The sequence below is a fragment of the Odontesthes bonariensis genome, chromosome 9 (genome assembly GCF_027942865.1).
Source record: "Odontesthes bonariensis isolate fOdoBon6 chromosome 9, fOdoBon6.hap1, whole genome shotgun sequence".
NCBI classification, from domain to species: Eukaryota; Metazoa; Chordata; class Actinopteri; order Atheriniformes; family Atherinopsidae; genus Odontesthes; species Odontesthes bonariensis.
The window spans coordinates 19,376,790-19,393,528 of NC_134514.1; the positions used below are offsets into that span (position 1 = coordinate 19,376,790).

Genomic DNA, 16,739 nt, shown 5'->3' on the forward strand with positions numbered 1-16,739 from the left:
TGTTTCAACGTTTCAATGCTCCCCTCTCTCCTTTAGCAAAGTAAAACTGGACCATCTTTTTTTTAAAAAAAGGAGGTTATTTTTTCTTGTACCTTTTAATTTTCTTTTGGATTTTCCAACTTTTATAATAAAGTACTATCAATATCTTGTCATACTAATATGATGCACATGTGATATATCCTCTTTGTGACAACATGATAAGACGGCATGAGCCAAAGTATACTGGACACTTTTCATAGAATGTTCATTGAACCATTTCATTACTACAGACGCCCGTCACAGCTTGGTGTAAGCTATGTGCGGTCAGGTCCCTTTGCAGCGAAGTCCTGACACATTTTTCCCACCAATTTTCATTAACCTTGTGACGTTTTCCAACTAGGTTAGGAAAAAGAGCTAAGGGAAAGATGAAAGGAGGTCATTTTTTTGATTATTTTACTATAACGCTCCACAGTTTCCATCCTGAGCTTTGACCACAGAGGAAACAGAAGAAGATGGTACACAGAAAAAGGGTAAAAAGAGCCAATAACTACAAGCAATAGCATACATCTTATTTGTACAAAATAAGGAATTCAAATGAACAAATTAATTAAAAAAGTGTACAGCACATGCAAAATTTACAGAGCAGTAAAGTTGTCCGATCCACTACCAGACATGGAACTGATTAGCTATGAGCTAGTTTGCTAGCTGTTTTGATTTTTCATGTAATAGGTAAAGAAAAAGTTAAATTATAACAAGCCAAATATCACCACCGTTTGTTGTGGAGTCTGGATACTTCCATCAATAATTTGATCCTCCCCCAGTACTTGTAGAATGAGTGGATGAAAGTAGCCTAATTAAAAGGCCCAGTTGAGCTATAATTGTTGTACAAATGAACTTCAAATGGAAACGTACTGTGAGTGTGATCCCACTATACTTTGTAGGTCCAACTTACAGCATTTAATGTGATGGCTATGAAGGTGTAAATCCAGCCTTTACAGATGGGAAATAAAACAATTTGAAGTTTTGTTGAAGTTTAAAATAGCTTTGAATGATATTGAGAGTTCATGTTTACATTTATGGAATTATTATCTGTGTGAAGATAATGGCCCTTCACAAATAAGAGAGTCACTGTGCAGTGTACGAGCGTGTCACGTATGCTTTGTATGAGACTGTGACTCCTGGAGATAATGAGAATGTGTAAGAAACTCCTCCATGTGACAGCTTGTTTGCATGCCTGTATATGTGTGTGTGCGCGATGGGGAGGATGCGAGTTGACAGTGTGTCTGCTGGCACACTTTTTGTGTGTGTCTGTGTGTACACTGCTATGTTCCAGCTGTCTGAGTGGATAAGGCTCAGTGGGTGGATAAACACTGCAGTGAATGTCACACAGACACACACACACACACCCACTCAGCATGGAATGGCTGTGGGGACTGTAATAAGGAAGGCTTGCGAGCCCTGAGTGAGATGAGATTTGACGAGACCACAGATCACAACTTTAGTCTGTAATACAGAGCAAGATATGAAGCATGCTTGTATTAATGGGGAATTTACTTTTTTGTGTAATGTGGAGAAGGCTGCTTTTCATGATATTGTACATGCAAAGTATGTAAATTTGTCATCTTTGTTGACTTGTATTATTCATTTCAATAATGATTGATTAAAATAAACAATTTTAATGAATAAAAAAACTATTAGTTTATACCCACATTTTCATTAGTTTGCAAATAATTGACACCCTTCAGTTCAACATCCATTTAAATTTTAAAGGTTTATAGCAATGCTGCTGCTATATATACATATATAGCCTATATGTGTGTATATATATATACATATATATATGTATTTGTAGAATGTGGTTTGACATGATCTTGCTGAAATACTGTAGTTGAGACTTTGCGTTAAAAAGATGCTGTTGAGATATTAAAGCAGCAGCCCCATACTATACTGGCTTTTTTAGTTTTCTGCATAGTATTTTTTGTTTGTTTTCCTTGTATGGTAAATCTATTTCTTGAACTGTAGAAGTGTTCATGAGCCAATATGGTGATTTCCACAATAGTGACATCTGAGGCACTAAAACTCACTGCCTTTCAATATAGTTTTTTCTTGTTTTCTGGGAGTGCCCAGCTAACTGCCGCTCAGAACAAGACCGACAGAGGATGCTCTTTTTTTTTTCCATTTAGAAATAAGTCTAACCCATAAGAGCACAGAGTCATTTTTGCTTAAAGAAACAATTATAGGGAATATAAGACAGACCGATTGGACCAAATAGATCACATTTCTGAAAGAAATGCTCAAGTACCACCACCAAGTGTCAAAGATCTGTAATGTAACATGCTACATGGCCTTTTTCTTTTTGCAAATTGAATTTAGTTGCAATTATTTGTTACATCTGTGTCATGGGTCCTTATCCTTAAAAATTTAATTGTGGCTCAAGAGAATACCATATTGGGTATTTTCAGATCTTCAGGATTAAAGAGTTATTCTTTGTCACTACATTTCCTGAGTCTTTTGTTGCAATGTGGTCTTTCATCCAGCATTGTAACAACTTCAGTAGACACCAAGTTAAATCAATCCAGTCTGTGTTATTGTCTAATGAAAAGGTCACACTGTGTAAAATTCAACACAACGGTTGAATTATCTTGGCTGTCAGAACTCCACTCGGATTCTCCAAACTGACGGCGCTCTGACTGGCGTCTACTGCAAGAAGACACAAACTACTCATAAGTAAGTCACATAACAACCCCGCCTTTACTCATTTTCTGAATAGCAAAATACACTATTACTTTGTTTCATAATTTATTCATTCGGGCACAAGAATGAACACAAGTACAAAAAGTTTAAGGAACAAAGTTTCCAACATAAAATCCAAATATTTCCATCTCAGAGTAAAACCTGACACCACCTGCAGGTACTTTGTCGCTGGAAGAAAAAAAATGTAATAATAAAAAAATTAAAAAAACAATTTGGAGAAGTCACATAATGCCTCCATCTAATCCCCTAAAACACCATAAGCTCACAACACTGACTTTCCTTTTAAAGCTTGCTTGATAGCAATAACACACAAGTTCCTCTATTCTGGGCATCACAGGACATTTTTCAGGACATTTATCAATATACAGAATAAACTCTTTCACCCGTACAATAACACTGGATAAACTGATCAAATTCATTTATTATTTAGATCAAATTAATTGGAATGTGGAGTTTTTTTCTTCTTTTTCTTTTCTTCTATCCACAATGCTTCCTGGCCAATATTCATAAAATAAAATCAAGATACAAGTACCAATCAAATAAGGTAAAGGAAACATTACATATGTGGTTATAAATGTAACAAACTGTGTAACATGTGAAGCAGATAACTACAGTTATGTTTGGCATTACAGGGGTGTGAATCTGCTGGCAGGATATGATATAGACACCCATACTGAAGTGTATTGACCTCTCAGCAGTTTAAACATAACAACTGCATGTCACCTGTCTTTTTTTTTTTTGTAAAAAACAAGAAAAGTTTGAGTCCCAAATTCAAATTAGCTCACAAAGCAGTTTTTCAGTCGTAGTATGAGGAGTGGATCCTTATTTTTCAACTGATCTACAGATGGCTGTGTTCCCTCAAGGCAGAAAGCTAAATACTAGTAAACACTGACATTAACAATGCATGGTTCAACAAAACCCCCAGCTTTTTCTGAGGACCTTTACTAAACCTCAAGCATGCAGACAGCATCTACAACACCCCAAGGAACCTACAACTTCCTTTAAATTTCGCTCATCGTGTGTAGGACCTCTGCCAATTGTAAATGGCATGGATATTATGGGAACATGCTGGTACTCGTTTACATGTACTGACACTGCGGTGACGGAAAGCTCTCCCTCCTCCGACCCCGCCCAGCCCCCTCCTCTTTGCAGCGAGCTGCTTGGCTCTCTCCTCTGCGTTGAAAAAGTCCGTGGTCGCCCTGAAGAATTCCAGGAGAACTATGTGGCTCCAGTTGGTATCGTTGCTCCCCACGGCACTGTTTGGAGCAGCCACAGAACCGAGTGCACCCGATGCACCAGTGGCCCTCCTCTCTGACTGGGTGGAGAAGCCACAGTGACCTCCATGGTCAGTTAGGAGGAGAAAAAAGTGTGGGTTTGTCTCAAAGAGTTCCAAAGGTAACGTGGTTTGGGCGTCTCCGCGGATAGGGTCATCCTTTGCGCACACACTCAGAACAGGAATAGCCACTTCATCCACATCTCTTAAGGGTTCATTGCGCTCCCAGTAAGCATCCCAGGCAGTTGAGGCATTGCTGCTGCTGTTGGTCCCAGTTGGCACTGCTTGTTTACAGCCCACACGTCCAGTCTGACAGAATAGCGCTTCCTCCACACTACGCAAGGAACAGCTAGAAAACAGGGCATCTGCTTGCATGGTCTCACCCAGCGCGGTCCTGTACCTACAGTATGGATACAAAACACACGTGCACAAAAGAGGACGAACAAACAAAGACAACAAAACAGAGACCACAATTAAAAACCAAAAGGCAAATCAATTTTTAGAGCTGCACAAGTCTCTCTTTCTCTAATGGCCTTTATTTGAGAAACTTCACTTAGGTCACGATGCCCCTCAGAATCAATAACTTGACAACAAGCAGGCCATCTGTTGCTACGGTAACGTGATTGTTTCTTCAACTATTTGTGCTTCTCGAAAAAAATGGTGTGTTAGTTGTATTTGTTGGTCTTACAAGCACCATTTTTCAGTATCTCCCTCTTGGCTAACAAAAGAAAAAAGAAAAACAGATTTTAATATGCTGCCTGATATGGCCTCGTGAAACTGTTCTTTATACGATCTTCCTGAGACTGTGATCCGTGTTCACATGAGGAAAATGAAAGAACCAGGGGAGTTGTTTATCCCAATCTACCAAACTCATCCTATTTGTTTAAAATAATGCAACATGTCTCATAATAATAAGGTTTGCATGAAAGTAAACATGTTTGCATCCAGAAATCTATTGTAGACTATTCAAATAGAATTTCTTTCAATCTTGAAAAGTGCAACTAGGGAGCAGTGGTACATATTATCACCTCAGCAAGGAGGGTTTTGGTTTAAACTAGCTGATTGGCTATCCCTTTTTTTTTTTTTAAAACTGCTCAATAAACCCACTAACACTGGCTAAAATCTAGCTTTTGACTGCAACGTTTAATTGGCATCCAATCCCACGTCCAGTGACTGGTGATTTCAATTTCATATCAAAGTGCTGCAGTCAACATTTACTTTTGATCGAAGGCTTACCCAGACCACTGTAAATAACCCATCCATCCATGCAGTTTCCCCGCTTATTCCAATTCAGTGTCGTGAGGGGGCTGGAGCCTATCCCAGCTGTCATTGGGCGAGAGGGCCACACAGAGACAAACGAGACACACAACCATGCACGCTCACACTCATTCCTAGGGACAATTTAAAGTCACCAATTAACCTAACATGCATGTTTTTGTACGGTGGGAGGAAGTTGGAGGACCTGGAGAGAACCCACGCATACACGGGAGAACATGCAAACTCCGCACAGAAAGGCCCCAGCCGGGAATCGAACCTGGAACCTGATTTATATTAGCATAGTTTCCTCTGGTTCACCTCCCCCTTCTTACCTGCCGAGACATATCTTCTGATACAGTGCCAACACCCATTGCAGGGGCCAACACAGCCCGTTCTCAAACCAGTTCTGGCATCGGAACACAGGGGACAGGCAGACAGCCGCCGTCACATAGCTTGACGATCCACATTCCCCCAAGTAAGACAGGAGGAGGCCCGATCCGGAGCCCTCGCTCACTGCATACAGTCTCCCTGCTGGCTGGCGGTAGCGAATGTAGCGCACGGCCTCACGCAGATCTGTGGGGTCGCCAAACTGCTGGAGTTTGATGGTTGTGAGTGGCGTGCCGTTGTGGCTGCGTCGGTTGAAGACAGCTGGAAGATAGCCATGGGACAGTGCCATTTCACACAGCTGTAGAGAGACACAGGAATGAATAAATAAAGCCATGTGTCCGTTTATGGTTTATGGTAGATAAGGAATGTAGTTTATACACACAAAATTGATATATATACACTGTTGTCTTTATGAGTTGGCTACATGGTTGAATTTGTGTGGCTTCGTCTCTTGGACATAACACCACAGAATTAAACAGAACCTCCCTTTTGAGGACAGTTTCCATTTTGTACCACTAAATCTCAAGACTGTTTTAACACCTGAACATGCATTGTACAACTTTTTATTGTGTGAAAAAAATGAAAGGGAAACTGATTGTTCACATTCTCAACTTAAAACGTTTTGATTTGCTTGTAGTTCACAGGAACACTGACACACAAGAAGCTCATTCCCACAGTACCGACAGGTGGCCATGTGTCAGAATGAGAAGCTGGAGAACATACAAGTGTTTGTGGCAGTTCTCAGACTCTTTGGTGACCTTGATGAAGGCCCATCTTAGGCACTGCTTCAGCTGAGAGGATGCCAGGGAAGTACACAGAAAGCCGTCTCTGTAGCTGTCCTTGAACAAGGCTGAGAGCTGAACTGGCACAGGAGAGCTGAAAGGGAATGAATATGGAAAGACTTCCTGCCAGAGACGTGACATCACAGCTCTGCTCTGTTCAGTCAGCTGCACGGAGAAGAAATATTCAAACTCTTTTTTTCTTCTTCTTTCGGTTAACTCTTATTTGCGGCTTTAATACAAATGTGGCATTTTGAGACATTTCAATTGTGGAGCAAACGTTGATTGACAGAATGTGAGTAAATGGTACACATCTATAAGTGTAGTCATGTACTCTATATTCTGCTGACACATATTCAAATTTTCACAAGTGCAAATTAGGGTTAGTTCAATATGAGCTTAAAGGTGGGGTAGGGGATCTTTTTCTGGAACATTTTTTTACATATTGCTTGAAATACTCTTCACACCCCCATTGCAACCAATTAATTAAAGGTTTTGACACAAATATGAAAAGTTTTAGTGGCCTCTAGAACGTACAATCTAGGAAAAACACTATCCAATCATACTGAACGGACCGTTAACAATGATTGGATTCTGATGCCGTCTATCAAACTGCAATCTGCTCCTCCCTCCCCCTCCTTACCCCTGTGCTCGTACCCTGCTCCGTGAACGAATTATGTATCCAGAAGCTTGGCAGGAAGCTAAACTAGAGCCAGCTTGGCTAGCACCTAGCATTATTAAACGTATAGTTAGCATATACTAAATACTAAATACGGCAACGATCGATGCTTGCTGTCAGAACAGCGCTCGTGCACCTTCGTACTCGTGCGCGTTCATGTACTCTAGAGGCGTGCCTTCGGGGGGAAAGTGAAGAAAAGGGTTGGGACTTTTGACCTGTGTATTTTCAAAATGCAGCTTCGCTGGACTCAAAATCCAGGATCTCCTACCCTACCTTTAAATCAGCCCACAAAAAACATTCTACTGTTGCATAAATGTTGTCGAGCCTCACGCCCGATGGCAGCTGGGACAGGCGATCCTGAATTGGATCAAGCGGGATCAAGCGTCAAGCCAGATTTTAATGTTGATTTTAATGTTGATTGTTGTTGATATTGATGTTGCTCATATTGGGGGTGGTGGGGGGGTAGTATGTGTGCAGTGTGGTTGTCGGTGTGATGTTGTGTGTGAGTTTATGCATGAATTGATTTGATTATTGATTTTATTTTGTAAAGCACTTTGTGCTGCTTTTTTTTAGTATGAAAGGTGCTATATAAATAAAGTTTGATTTGATTTGATGATTTGATTTAGAAAACTCTTTGTGAAGAGAAAGAGTTCGTGTTGCTGCAATGACTGACAGCCAACGTGTGACCAATCATGGCTCAGAGCGACAAACTGCTGCAGGTTAGGAGATGGAGACTGAAAGACATTTTAGATCAAGCAAGATGAACAAGAAAACAACACAAGAAGCTGCTATATTTGGCCATATGACAAAAGCGCAGACTCCACATTAACATTACATCAAATAACATTTGTCCTTTATTAGTAGCAGTATTATTGGGAGTGGTTGTGTTGTCTACCCCAATTTCCCACCAAGTTTTCCACTAAACACTCCAAACTAGGAAAAATATACTTAAGATTAATCTGGAAAGGCTGCAAAGTTTGGTTTCAGAGCATAAATCAACAGATGAGGAAGTTAAAAGATTACACGGAAAAGCTCTCAATGCAAATGGTGAATGGAAATGAGACACTGATCCAGTCTAGGCTCTGAAATCTAACTTTAGAATGAATTACTAATCGTAACACAGAGTGAGAAATCATTGGAAGATATGCTTTCTTCGTAAAAGTGTGTGTTTGATCTCTATACAAAGGGAGATGAGTGTGCTTATCTTTTTGTCATACAAACTGTCTTTGATCACCGGTGGGCGCTATTCCCATCCCATAACATCTAACTATTCCATTTGGAATAAGTTACATTTTTGCTTTAAATCTGAGGAAATCCCACTGGAATGCAGGGGAGGCGGCAGAATTACTGCATAAAATATTTACCAGCTGAGAGATACTGCAGCAAAGTTAACCCATTTCTGTTTGTGTGTAAGAGGTTTTACTGTGCCAGGCCAGCTACTCAACAAGACAGAGTCTGGGCAGTCCAATGGTGGGCTTATACACCACAACATCATCCATTTACTCATTCATAAGCTTCATCCTCAGAGCACTCCATGAAGTTCAATATCATTTTGATTAAATTAGAGCACATGAGTGGAAGACTCATATGAATATGAATCACTTCAGAGTTCAGCTTAATTCACAAAGATAAAGAGCTACACCACTAGATGTTCCACAACTTGAACTGCCTGTGAGAGCTGGGACTGAGTGATGAATCTGGCAGCTGAGATGAAATGAGGTGATCTGAGTGTGAACTTGTTTGACCTTGCTCGTACCTGCCAGCTCAGGTATTCATCCAGCCTCACAGAGGAAGACAAAATCAGACATCGACAGCAAAATGGGCACAATGAGGGGATGAGCAACCACAGCTCAGTGTTAAAATTCTGGGCATGCAGGATATTTTAGGTAGCAATGGCAGCACTATTATGGGTCAGCTTTTACTGAATCCAAAGAAATTTGAGATCCCATGTTACATCATTGAAACCTACTTTTTGTTCAAGGCATACACTATGACTCAAGTTCAAAGGTGAATTTGTAGAAGTTACTGTCAAACTGCAGGGACATATGCAGCCCAGAGAACAACTTCCACCAAGATTCTACTTTTAGAATCTAGTTTTACATGGATAAAAAAAACTTTGCTTCAGATCAAATTTGCATCCACTAGATTTGCAAATTCATGATGCTGGAAGTTTGGATTTGATTTTTGTTAGAGATGCTGGTTTTACTGCAGAGACAGAGACAACAAGCGGCAGACGCCAGCGCTGTTTTCTGTCAGAGCTGATTAAATGTCAGCTCAGTGACAAATTCCTTAAGTGCAGGCTCCACACTGGACAACACCCCCCTGCCCTGGCAGTACAACTGACATATCAGCAAAAAAGGCTCTGCACTCCCGTAATATTCCCTTCATTTCAGACTGAAGACCACCGCAGGAGTATGTATACAGGTCTTAACATAAGTTCAATTTGGATGTTATTTCATTTAAAGTCTTTTAGGAGCAGAAAAGCATCTCATTACAAAACCCCGTTCTCTTTTTCAGACTAGGAGCCTATCTAAATGCTCTTCCACAGTCATGGGGATTCAACTACAGGTCATCAATCATCATTTTAGAAAGCTAGATTCTCACAAGATCACAAGAAAATTGGTCTTGCTAGACTCAAAGTTACATATTTGTGGCTAAGGCATCGTAGTTAGGACAAACAAGAATGATGCTCTCAATGATGTGATTGTATGCGGCTAAAGCATCAATTATAGCAGAATCTGTAAAAAAAAAAAAACAAAAAAAAAACAGTAAAACTGAAATCATCTTGAAGGAAAACAAGTTTTTTCTTTTTTTCTTTTAATTAACTGGCTACTCTCCATCCATCTGTTTGGTTGTTACCAACATGTGTTAGGCAGTGACAGATAGACGCTTCATCCAATCAAATGCCCAGAATTTTTTGAAAAGTCCCTCCCATTTCCGTGATACTTTCAGCCGGCGACTTATCAGATGATTCTTTGTAATAGAAGCATAAACGGACAGCATAGAGAATACAGTTGTGCTGTTTTACAAAGGTTGGCAAAATAATGAGCTTTCCAAAACAGTTTGTGCCTCTGACTCAAACTGACTTAAGCAAACTGGAAATTAAAGAAAGACCTAAAATCAAACCATTTTTCAAGCTATGTTCTTTGTTTCACAAGCCTTCACTAAGATTCATTTTAATATAGAGGGCTTGTTGAACACAATATTAGGGTGCTTGGTCTACACCCTTAAATAAACAAGTATTCATCACTAAACTGTGTGGTAACGTGTAATTGTGTCATGAAAAAGCAACTCTTTTGAGTCACTGACAGACAAACAATCAAATCCTCCCGAGTAACTGCATATTTCATGAAAGGAAAAGGTCTAGACTTTTGTGAAATAACTTTATGAATACATGGAAATCATTTCCCTCCTGTCCAACAGACATACTCACCAATTCTTAAAATTTCATGCAGCATTAACACACTTTGAGTGTAAAGAACTTCACAACAACGCTGTAAGTCGGACTGTAACATCTTTTGACTTTCTATAGTAAAAATTTTATTAAGTGTGAATTTTTCTGCCCCCGGTCTGTCAACACCAAACTGTGAACTATGTAGAGAGACCAGGCGTGGTAATCGCAGGTAATGTTCGATGAACTGAATGCTTTGTAGCTATAGAGACATGAGTATATTCATAATATGCATCATTTGTGATGAGACACATCTCGCACTGCAGGTAATATCTATGATAAAGACAATTTAATATTTGGTCAAATTAATGTGTTCTCTGATATAATTAAGTCACTGATAAAACTGTGACTTTTAACAGTGACATTTTCCATTCTTTATTGCACTCCAGCTTTTAACAAGACACAAAGCAGCTCTCTCTGCAGCTAGACCAAGAGAGGACAAATATTTGATTGTTGAGGGTAAATTACACATAAAGACCACATTATAACACACTTTAATGAATGGAGAATACTTAAAAATGAGTCTTTACAGCCTAAACAATGAGCAGGAACTCACTGGAACTGGGTCATGACATTATTCACACAAATGAATCTACTCTCTCAGGAAAAAGATGTCTGCCTGCAGGGATATTTATGGCTTCTGAAAGTATCTGTGAATAAGGAGCTCATTTCTATAGGTCTATACACACCATTATATTACAATTGCTTTGGCACCGACGTGGCCAAATTGAAGATAAAGATTAAGTGGTAGTAATTGCAGAGTACAGTTAAGTAGTATTCTATGAAATTTGATTAAGTTTTTATTTATATAGTGCCAAATCACAACTAAAGTAATCTCAAGGTGCTTTGAACATACAGTTCAATTCAAGCTAATTACAATCCAATTCTTTATAATCCAATCAAATCCAAATAAATGAATTCCAAATTATTCCAATTCATACAGAGCCATGAAAAAAAACACTTGCGTAGCTAAGGAAACTAAAAGATTTTATAAAAACTTGTCTTACACACAGGATATATCTCACTCCTGAATAAGCGTTTTAAAGAGATTTTTTCTAAAAACACAGGTACATCTGCTTAAACCAGCTGATTAACCCCCCGGCAGTAGTGGCACTTTATCATTATACTATGAGGGCTACATTTGATGCTTCCGTATACTAGCTATTCCCAGGGGACAAGTGTGTCACATGACAACATGAAGCGATGGTATAACCCTGTTTTTTTAATGGACCTTAGCCTCACACACCAGGACTGAAAATAAGATGCCAGCTGTCTTAACAAAAGCCAAAAAAAAAGATTGTTTTAAATAACTGTTTTAAGCTTTAACGTTGGTTAGTGCAAGATCAGTCAGAATGACGCTGAACTATGTCATAATTGATTGTTTTGCTGTCAAAAGGCCTTCAAAAGGTCATCAAGGCTCAATACCATTCAAAATCACCAGGGAAATATTCTACAATTTTCACCATTCTTTGATCCACCCTGCTACACAGACATGCAAACTGTGCATTTAAGTCTAAGGACCTGTTTTCATGCCAGGATATTAATTAGCGTCACTTGGTAAAAAGCCTATGGTGTCCATGATATCTGCACAAAATGTCCTGATGCGTGGCGCACTGACACTTGGGCTGTAGCAATTTAGGAGGCAATATTAGACGGCTAATGCAGCAAATGTCATTCAGGGGTATCTATTCATAAACAAATGAAAAACAGCTTACAGGGATGTTGGTGTTTTATCAGAGTTAAGATTAAAATACATTGCCTCACAATGTTAATCCGGTCCATTGGATGCAGAAACACAGGATTTCACAATGTCTACCTACTGTGTTAAAAGCAGAGGCTGAAGGCTTCCTTCTGCATTGATTTGTATTGTCGAGGGGTCCTGACAATATGGCAGAAGAGCGAGCGTGGATAACTACTGCAAATTTACTGTTTGTTACTTTGTATGTCAGCAAGATTACATAAAAAAAAGCTAAGAATTCAAACTCTGTCAGATTCAATGGAGACAAGTGTAGCATGTGCAAGAGCAGAACATATGAAAATATGTTGCAGAGCCAGATCTTTTTCCTTACAGTGGCGAATATGAGGCTGCTTCACAATTACCAGCAGGCACGAGAGTGCTATATCATTCTTTTCACTAACTGTCAGAAACTAGCTGGAAGCAAATAAACACATTCTCCAAAATGTTGTGTTATTGCTTTCAGACTGTACAAAAAGACGATGCATGGCGGTGAGAAGCACAGACACTAAAAGAACAAGACACTGAGAACTGGCCTGTTGCATAAAGTAATATGTGTGTATTTTGTGTGGTTTCAAACTCTAACCTGAATATGAAACTGCTGACTGTACGTGATCTACGTAGGTCGCTTTGTGAATGGACATCAACCGTGCCAAAAAAAGTGAGACACACAAGCACAAGAAAAACTGGGTGTAAAATTGTGAATAATTTAAGAAGAGATGACTCATTCATTAATTCATAAATTCTTGAAATGGGCTGTTCTAAACAGAGAACTACAGAACCATAAGTCACAGACTTCAAAAAAGCCTCCACATGTCCCTCTCTGGTTTCCTCTCTGTGTCTCTGTGTATGCACGCGCAAACATGAGCTCTTTTCACAGGTCCCTCATTCGCTCGTTGAGACTGTAACCAGTTTCTGCATGGCGAGTCTCACCAGTGACAGGGGCAATCTTAATTGGTGTATATCCCTTATGGTGCCTCAGCTTCAAGCCCTTTGAAGCGGAACTGGCTGACAGCATCACAAATACTCTCTAGTCTAATGATGACTGAAAAAAAACATAAGTCACTAATTTGTCTGAATGAGACAGTTTTATTTTCCTGCTTTTGTTTCACTTTCATTACTTCTTGACATTTATTTTGCAATCATCTCAGCCACTCTTTTTAAATCTACATCAACACAGAAGGAAATTGATCAGTCTCATTTATCATGAAACACATTTTTGTTTGATAAGGCTATTCTTGCAGAGCTGATACTTCTGCCATGAAGCTGACAGTGTGCCTGTGACAGACACAAAGGTTAACAGTATGAAATTAAGCGTGACGCAAGATGCCTCAAATGGTGAAAAAGCTAGCGGACGTTGATGTGGCACAGCAATACACTCAAAGGCTTCACCAGTCAAGTGATGCTTTGTAATCCCTCACTCAATTACCTCTGTCAGTCTATTGAAAGAGCAGTTAAAGACTGGTGCTGCCGCTGCATCTGCTCTCCCTTTTTCTTTTTACTGCTCTGCTCTTTTCTAAATGAGCTTCCCGTGGAATGAGCTCAAGAGGCTGGCCTTGAACAAACGGCAATTGTTGATTTGCGCTGGCATCTTTCAGCATCTCTTTTAAGTTAGTGAAGCAACTCGATGAAACACAATTTGACAGCAGAGCGTGTGCACGTGTAAAACGGTTTCTGAATTTGAAAAAAGGTTGACTCTGTTGGTGTTTGCCATTACTCTCCATTTCAGCTTTGGAACTGCTCTCTTCAGCTCTGTTTTAAAGTGTAAAACGCTACTGTACTTACAATGAAATATTTGACAGACTGCAGATCTATGCTGCTTCTGAATTTTTCCCCATGCTGACACATGTTATAATTGAGACGCAGAGAGTTCCTGACAGTTCCAAACATGCATGTGGATACAACTGAGATAAATGGCAGACAGTAGGCTATTTGGATTAACAACCTGTTTTTAATCGTAGCCTAATCAGTTTTGTGAAATATTTCAAGTGAATCTCTTTGCTCCTTGTTTTGATATTTTGTGTTAAGTGTCTGCCTAAATAGAATTAGCCTTTTGAGAATGTGAAGTTGTGGTTTCTTTTCCACATCAAAGTCTGTAAGAAAGGCGCAAACGCACAGATTACCTTTAACACATTTCTTGTGATCTTCCCAAAAGAGTTGGGAATGATGAGAAGAACCGGGCTGGTGGAGTGACTAGAAGTCCTGCGTCTTTTCTGGTAAATTGGGACTACCCAGTCCAACGACACCAGCCCATCATCGCTGAGCTGCAGGTTGTCCCGCACAAACTGGATCGGCTTTTCGTACGGCCAGCACGCCTCGTACACACTCTGAAGAAAGGCGCTGGCCCGCCAGGTCCAGCCGACGCACGGCGAGTAGTTACTGAAAGTCCTGCAGTGTTTCTGAAGGTAGTTGGCCAATGCAGACGGTTTGCATACAAGTGCCGCGCTGCGAGCTTTCTCGTCGGTCACAGCTCCCGCACAGACCGGCTGAGCATCTCGGTCTGAGACGCACCGCCCGCCGGTCCTGTCTTTGGCTGCCCGCTGTGAAATCCCCAATCCATGGAGCAAGGTATCCGGCTGGTGCCCGGTACCAAAATATTTGGAGCCCGGCCATATAAAGACCACCAGGATCAGAATGCACAGAGCCACAAGCCATTCCAGCATTGGCACGGCGGGAGGGGAGCAAAACAACACGAACACTTCTGCTGTTAATTCCGGAGCTGAAGTTGATATTTATATCTATTTACATTATGAACGGCAGTTAATGGAAAGACGCTCACTCTTACACTTTTCTGGTTTTGTCTCAACTGTAGCTTTGTCTGTCAGTGAAGATCTCTGCTTCCCTCCAGTGCCAACGCGCACCAGCCCCTGCATGCAGCCGTCTCTGTTACGCGGTGTTTCATTTCAGCTCAGCCCAAAGCCGAACACACTTTTGCTTCTCTGCGTGTAGTATACTTTAAGATGGGGCGAGTCTACTCACGTGTGATACGTTCGGAGAGACTGGAACGCTTCTACTCAACAGCTTGAAGCGCGAGAGTAGATCGATGAGTAGCCAACGCTGGAAACGCCCCCCATCACGTCCACAAGTCTGATTGAACAGGTACTCCGTACGCTTGATGATGCTCCTTCCTACTAATTTTTTTCCATGAACCTTGTGCAAAGAGGTGCCTCTTGAGTGTTTGTTTTTTGCCTTTCCACCTCTCTCAGAGATGAGAGAAAGGAGGAAAAGCCGCCCTAGTCTTTGTTTTCAGACGCAAACGACATATGGGCAGGTCTGCCTCTAGAAGTGAAAAGCGCTTTGTCAGTACACTATCAGATTTACATTCCTTTTGAGATAATTTGGCAAAGAGTGTCAATAGTGACCTTGTACTTTTAATCCATTAAGAGGACAAAATTAATTAAGTAAACCTTGGGCATACTTGGTGTAGACTGTGTAACCTATTGAGTAATTTTTTTTTAATATACATTTCAGCTCCACTTTGTGCTGAGTGTCCAAATTTTGAAACTTTTGTTTAGGGAAAGGCTGAAGACGGGCTGTGTTCTTATAGCCTCTCATGCACAATGCCCTTCTGCAAAGAGACGTTTTGATTCAGACTCAGAACATTTATCTATTTGCAAGAATATCCCTGTTTCCAACTAATACTCTCTGCGATTTGAAATTCAGACATCAAATAGCAGTTTAAATGGAATAGTTATTAATGACCAATGGAACGAATAAGAAAGATAAAAGGGGTCAGTATCTTAAGTTAAATTTTTTATTGGTAAGCTTTATTTTATTTGGCAAAACAACTGAACCCAAGATTATCCAACAGTTGCTTTCAAATATCATTTACCACATTGATGTAATGTTCAGTTTGCAACTTTGACAGTAACAAATAGCATTTAGTGCTACTGTGTATGTCACACTGACGGATTTGATGAAAAGCAGCAGCTCAGTAGACTGTCAGGTAGGCTCATGTTGTTTTCAACACTAATTTAACCAATGGCAGAATGACAGAGTCATTTGTCCTGACCATAAATAAACGGTGGTGCAGGCTCACAGTGTGTGCCAACATCAGTAAACAAACCTAAACAGAAACTGACAATATAGTAGATCATTGTGTATTTGTTCCAGTTTTCAGGGCTACGTCATTCAAGTGAATTAGCTGATGGTAAATGAAAACAAATAGCTGAAGCCAAGCCAATGAGTAGAGGATAAAGACAAATGAGTGGCTGCAGGGATCATGATAGCATCTCTGAATGCCAGAGCAGAACAGCTTGCAGCTGGTACTCTGAAGATCTGTGAGGGGGAAGTTTCTATCGTGCTAATTTACTCAGCTTTGCAGTTACAATGCCAGATTGAGACTTTTTTCCACTTGTAAGATAACAAGTAAAGTTTTAGCTTTGTTTTTTATTTGTTTCACTCATTGGTCGGCCAGTGGGACATCAGTTTTAAACCCCTATATA

The 16,739-nt window shown here is 40.2% G+C and overlaps 1 protein-coding gene across 1 annotated transcript; it reads right to left on the reverse strand.

Moving 5' to 3' along the window:
• Positions 1 to 2,729: 2,729 nt before the first annotated feature.
• On the reverse strand, positions 2,730 to 15,377 carry abhd15a (abhydrolase domain containing 15a). The gene is made up of 3 exons (XM_075473541.1): positions 14,418 to 15,377; positions 5,596 to 5,948; positions 2,730 to 4,406 (listed from the first exon to the last, which is right to left on the reverse strand). The coding sequence occupies exons 1-3, from the start codon at positions 14,955 to 14,957 to the stop codon at positions 3,746 to 3,748; spliced, it is 1,554 nt and encodes a 517-aa protein (XP_075329656.1). The 5' UTR covers positions 14,958 to 15,377; the 3' UTR covers positions 2,730 to 3,745.
• Positions 15,378 to 16,739: the final 1,362 nt, after the last annotated feature.

Excerpts from the sequence above, each read along its gene's own strand:
- abhd15a (XM_075473541.1), bottom strand. The coding sequence starts at position 14,957 with ATGCTGGAATGGCTTGTGGCTCTGTGCATTCTGATCCTGGTGGTCTTT. Across the intron at positions 5,949-14,417 it reads TCACAAGAAATGTGTTAAAG|CTGTGTGAAATGGCACTGTC; the intron begins GTAATCTGTGCG and ends GTCTCTCTACAG. Across the intron at positions 4,407-5,595 it reads CAGAAGATATGTCTCGGCAG|GTACAGGACCGCGCTGGGTG; the intron begins GTAAGAAGGGGG and ends TCCATACTGTAG.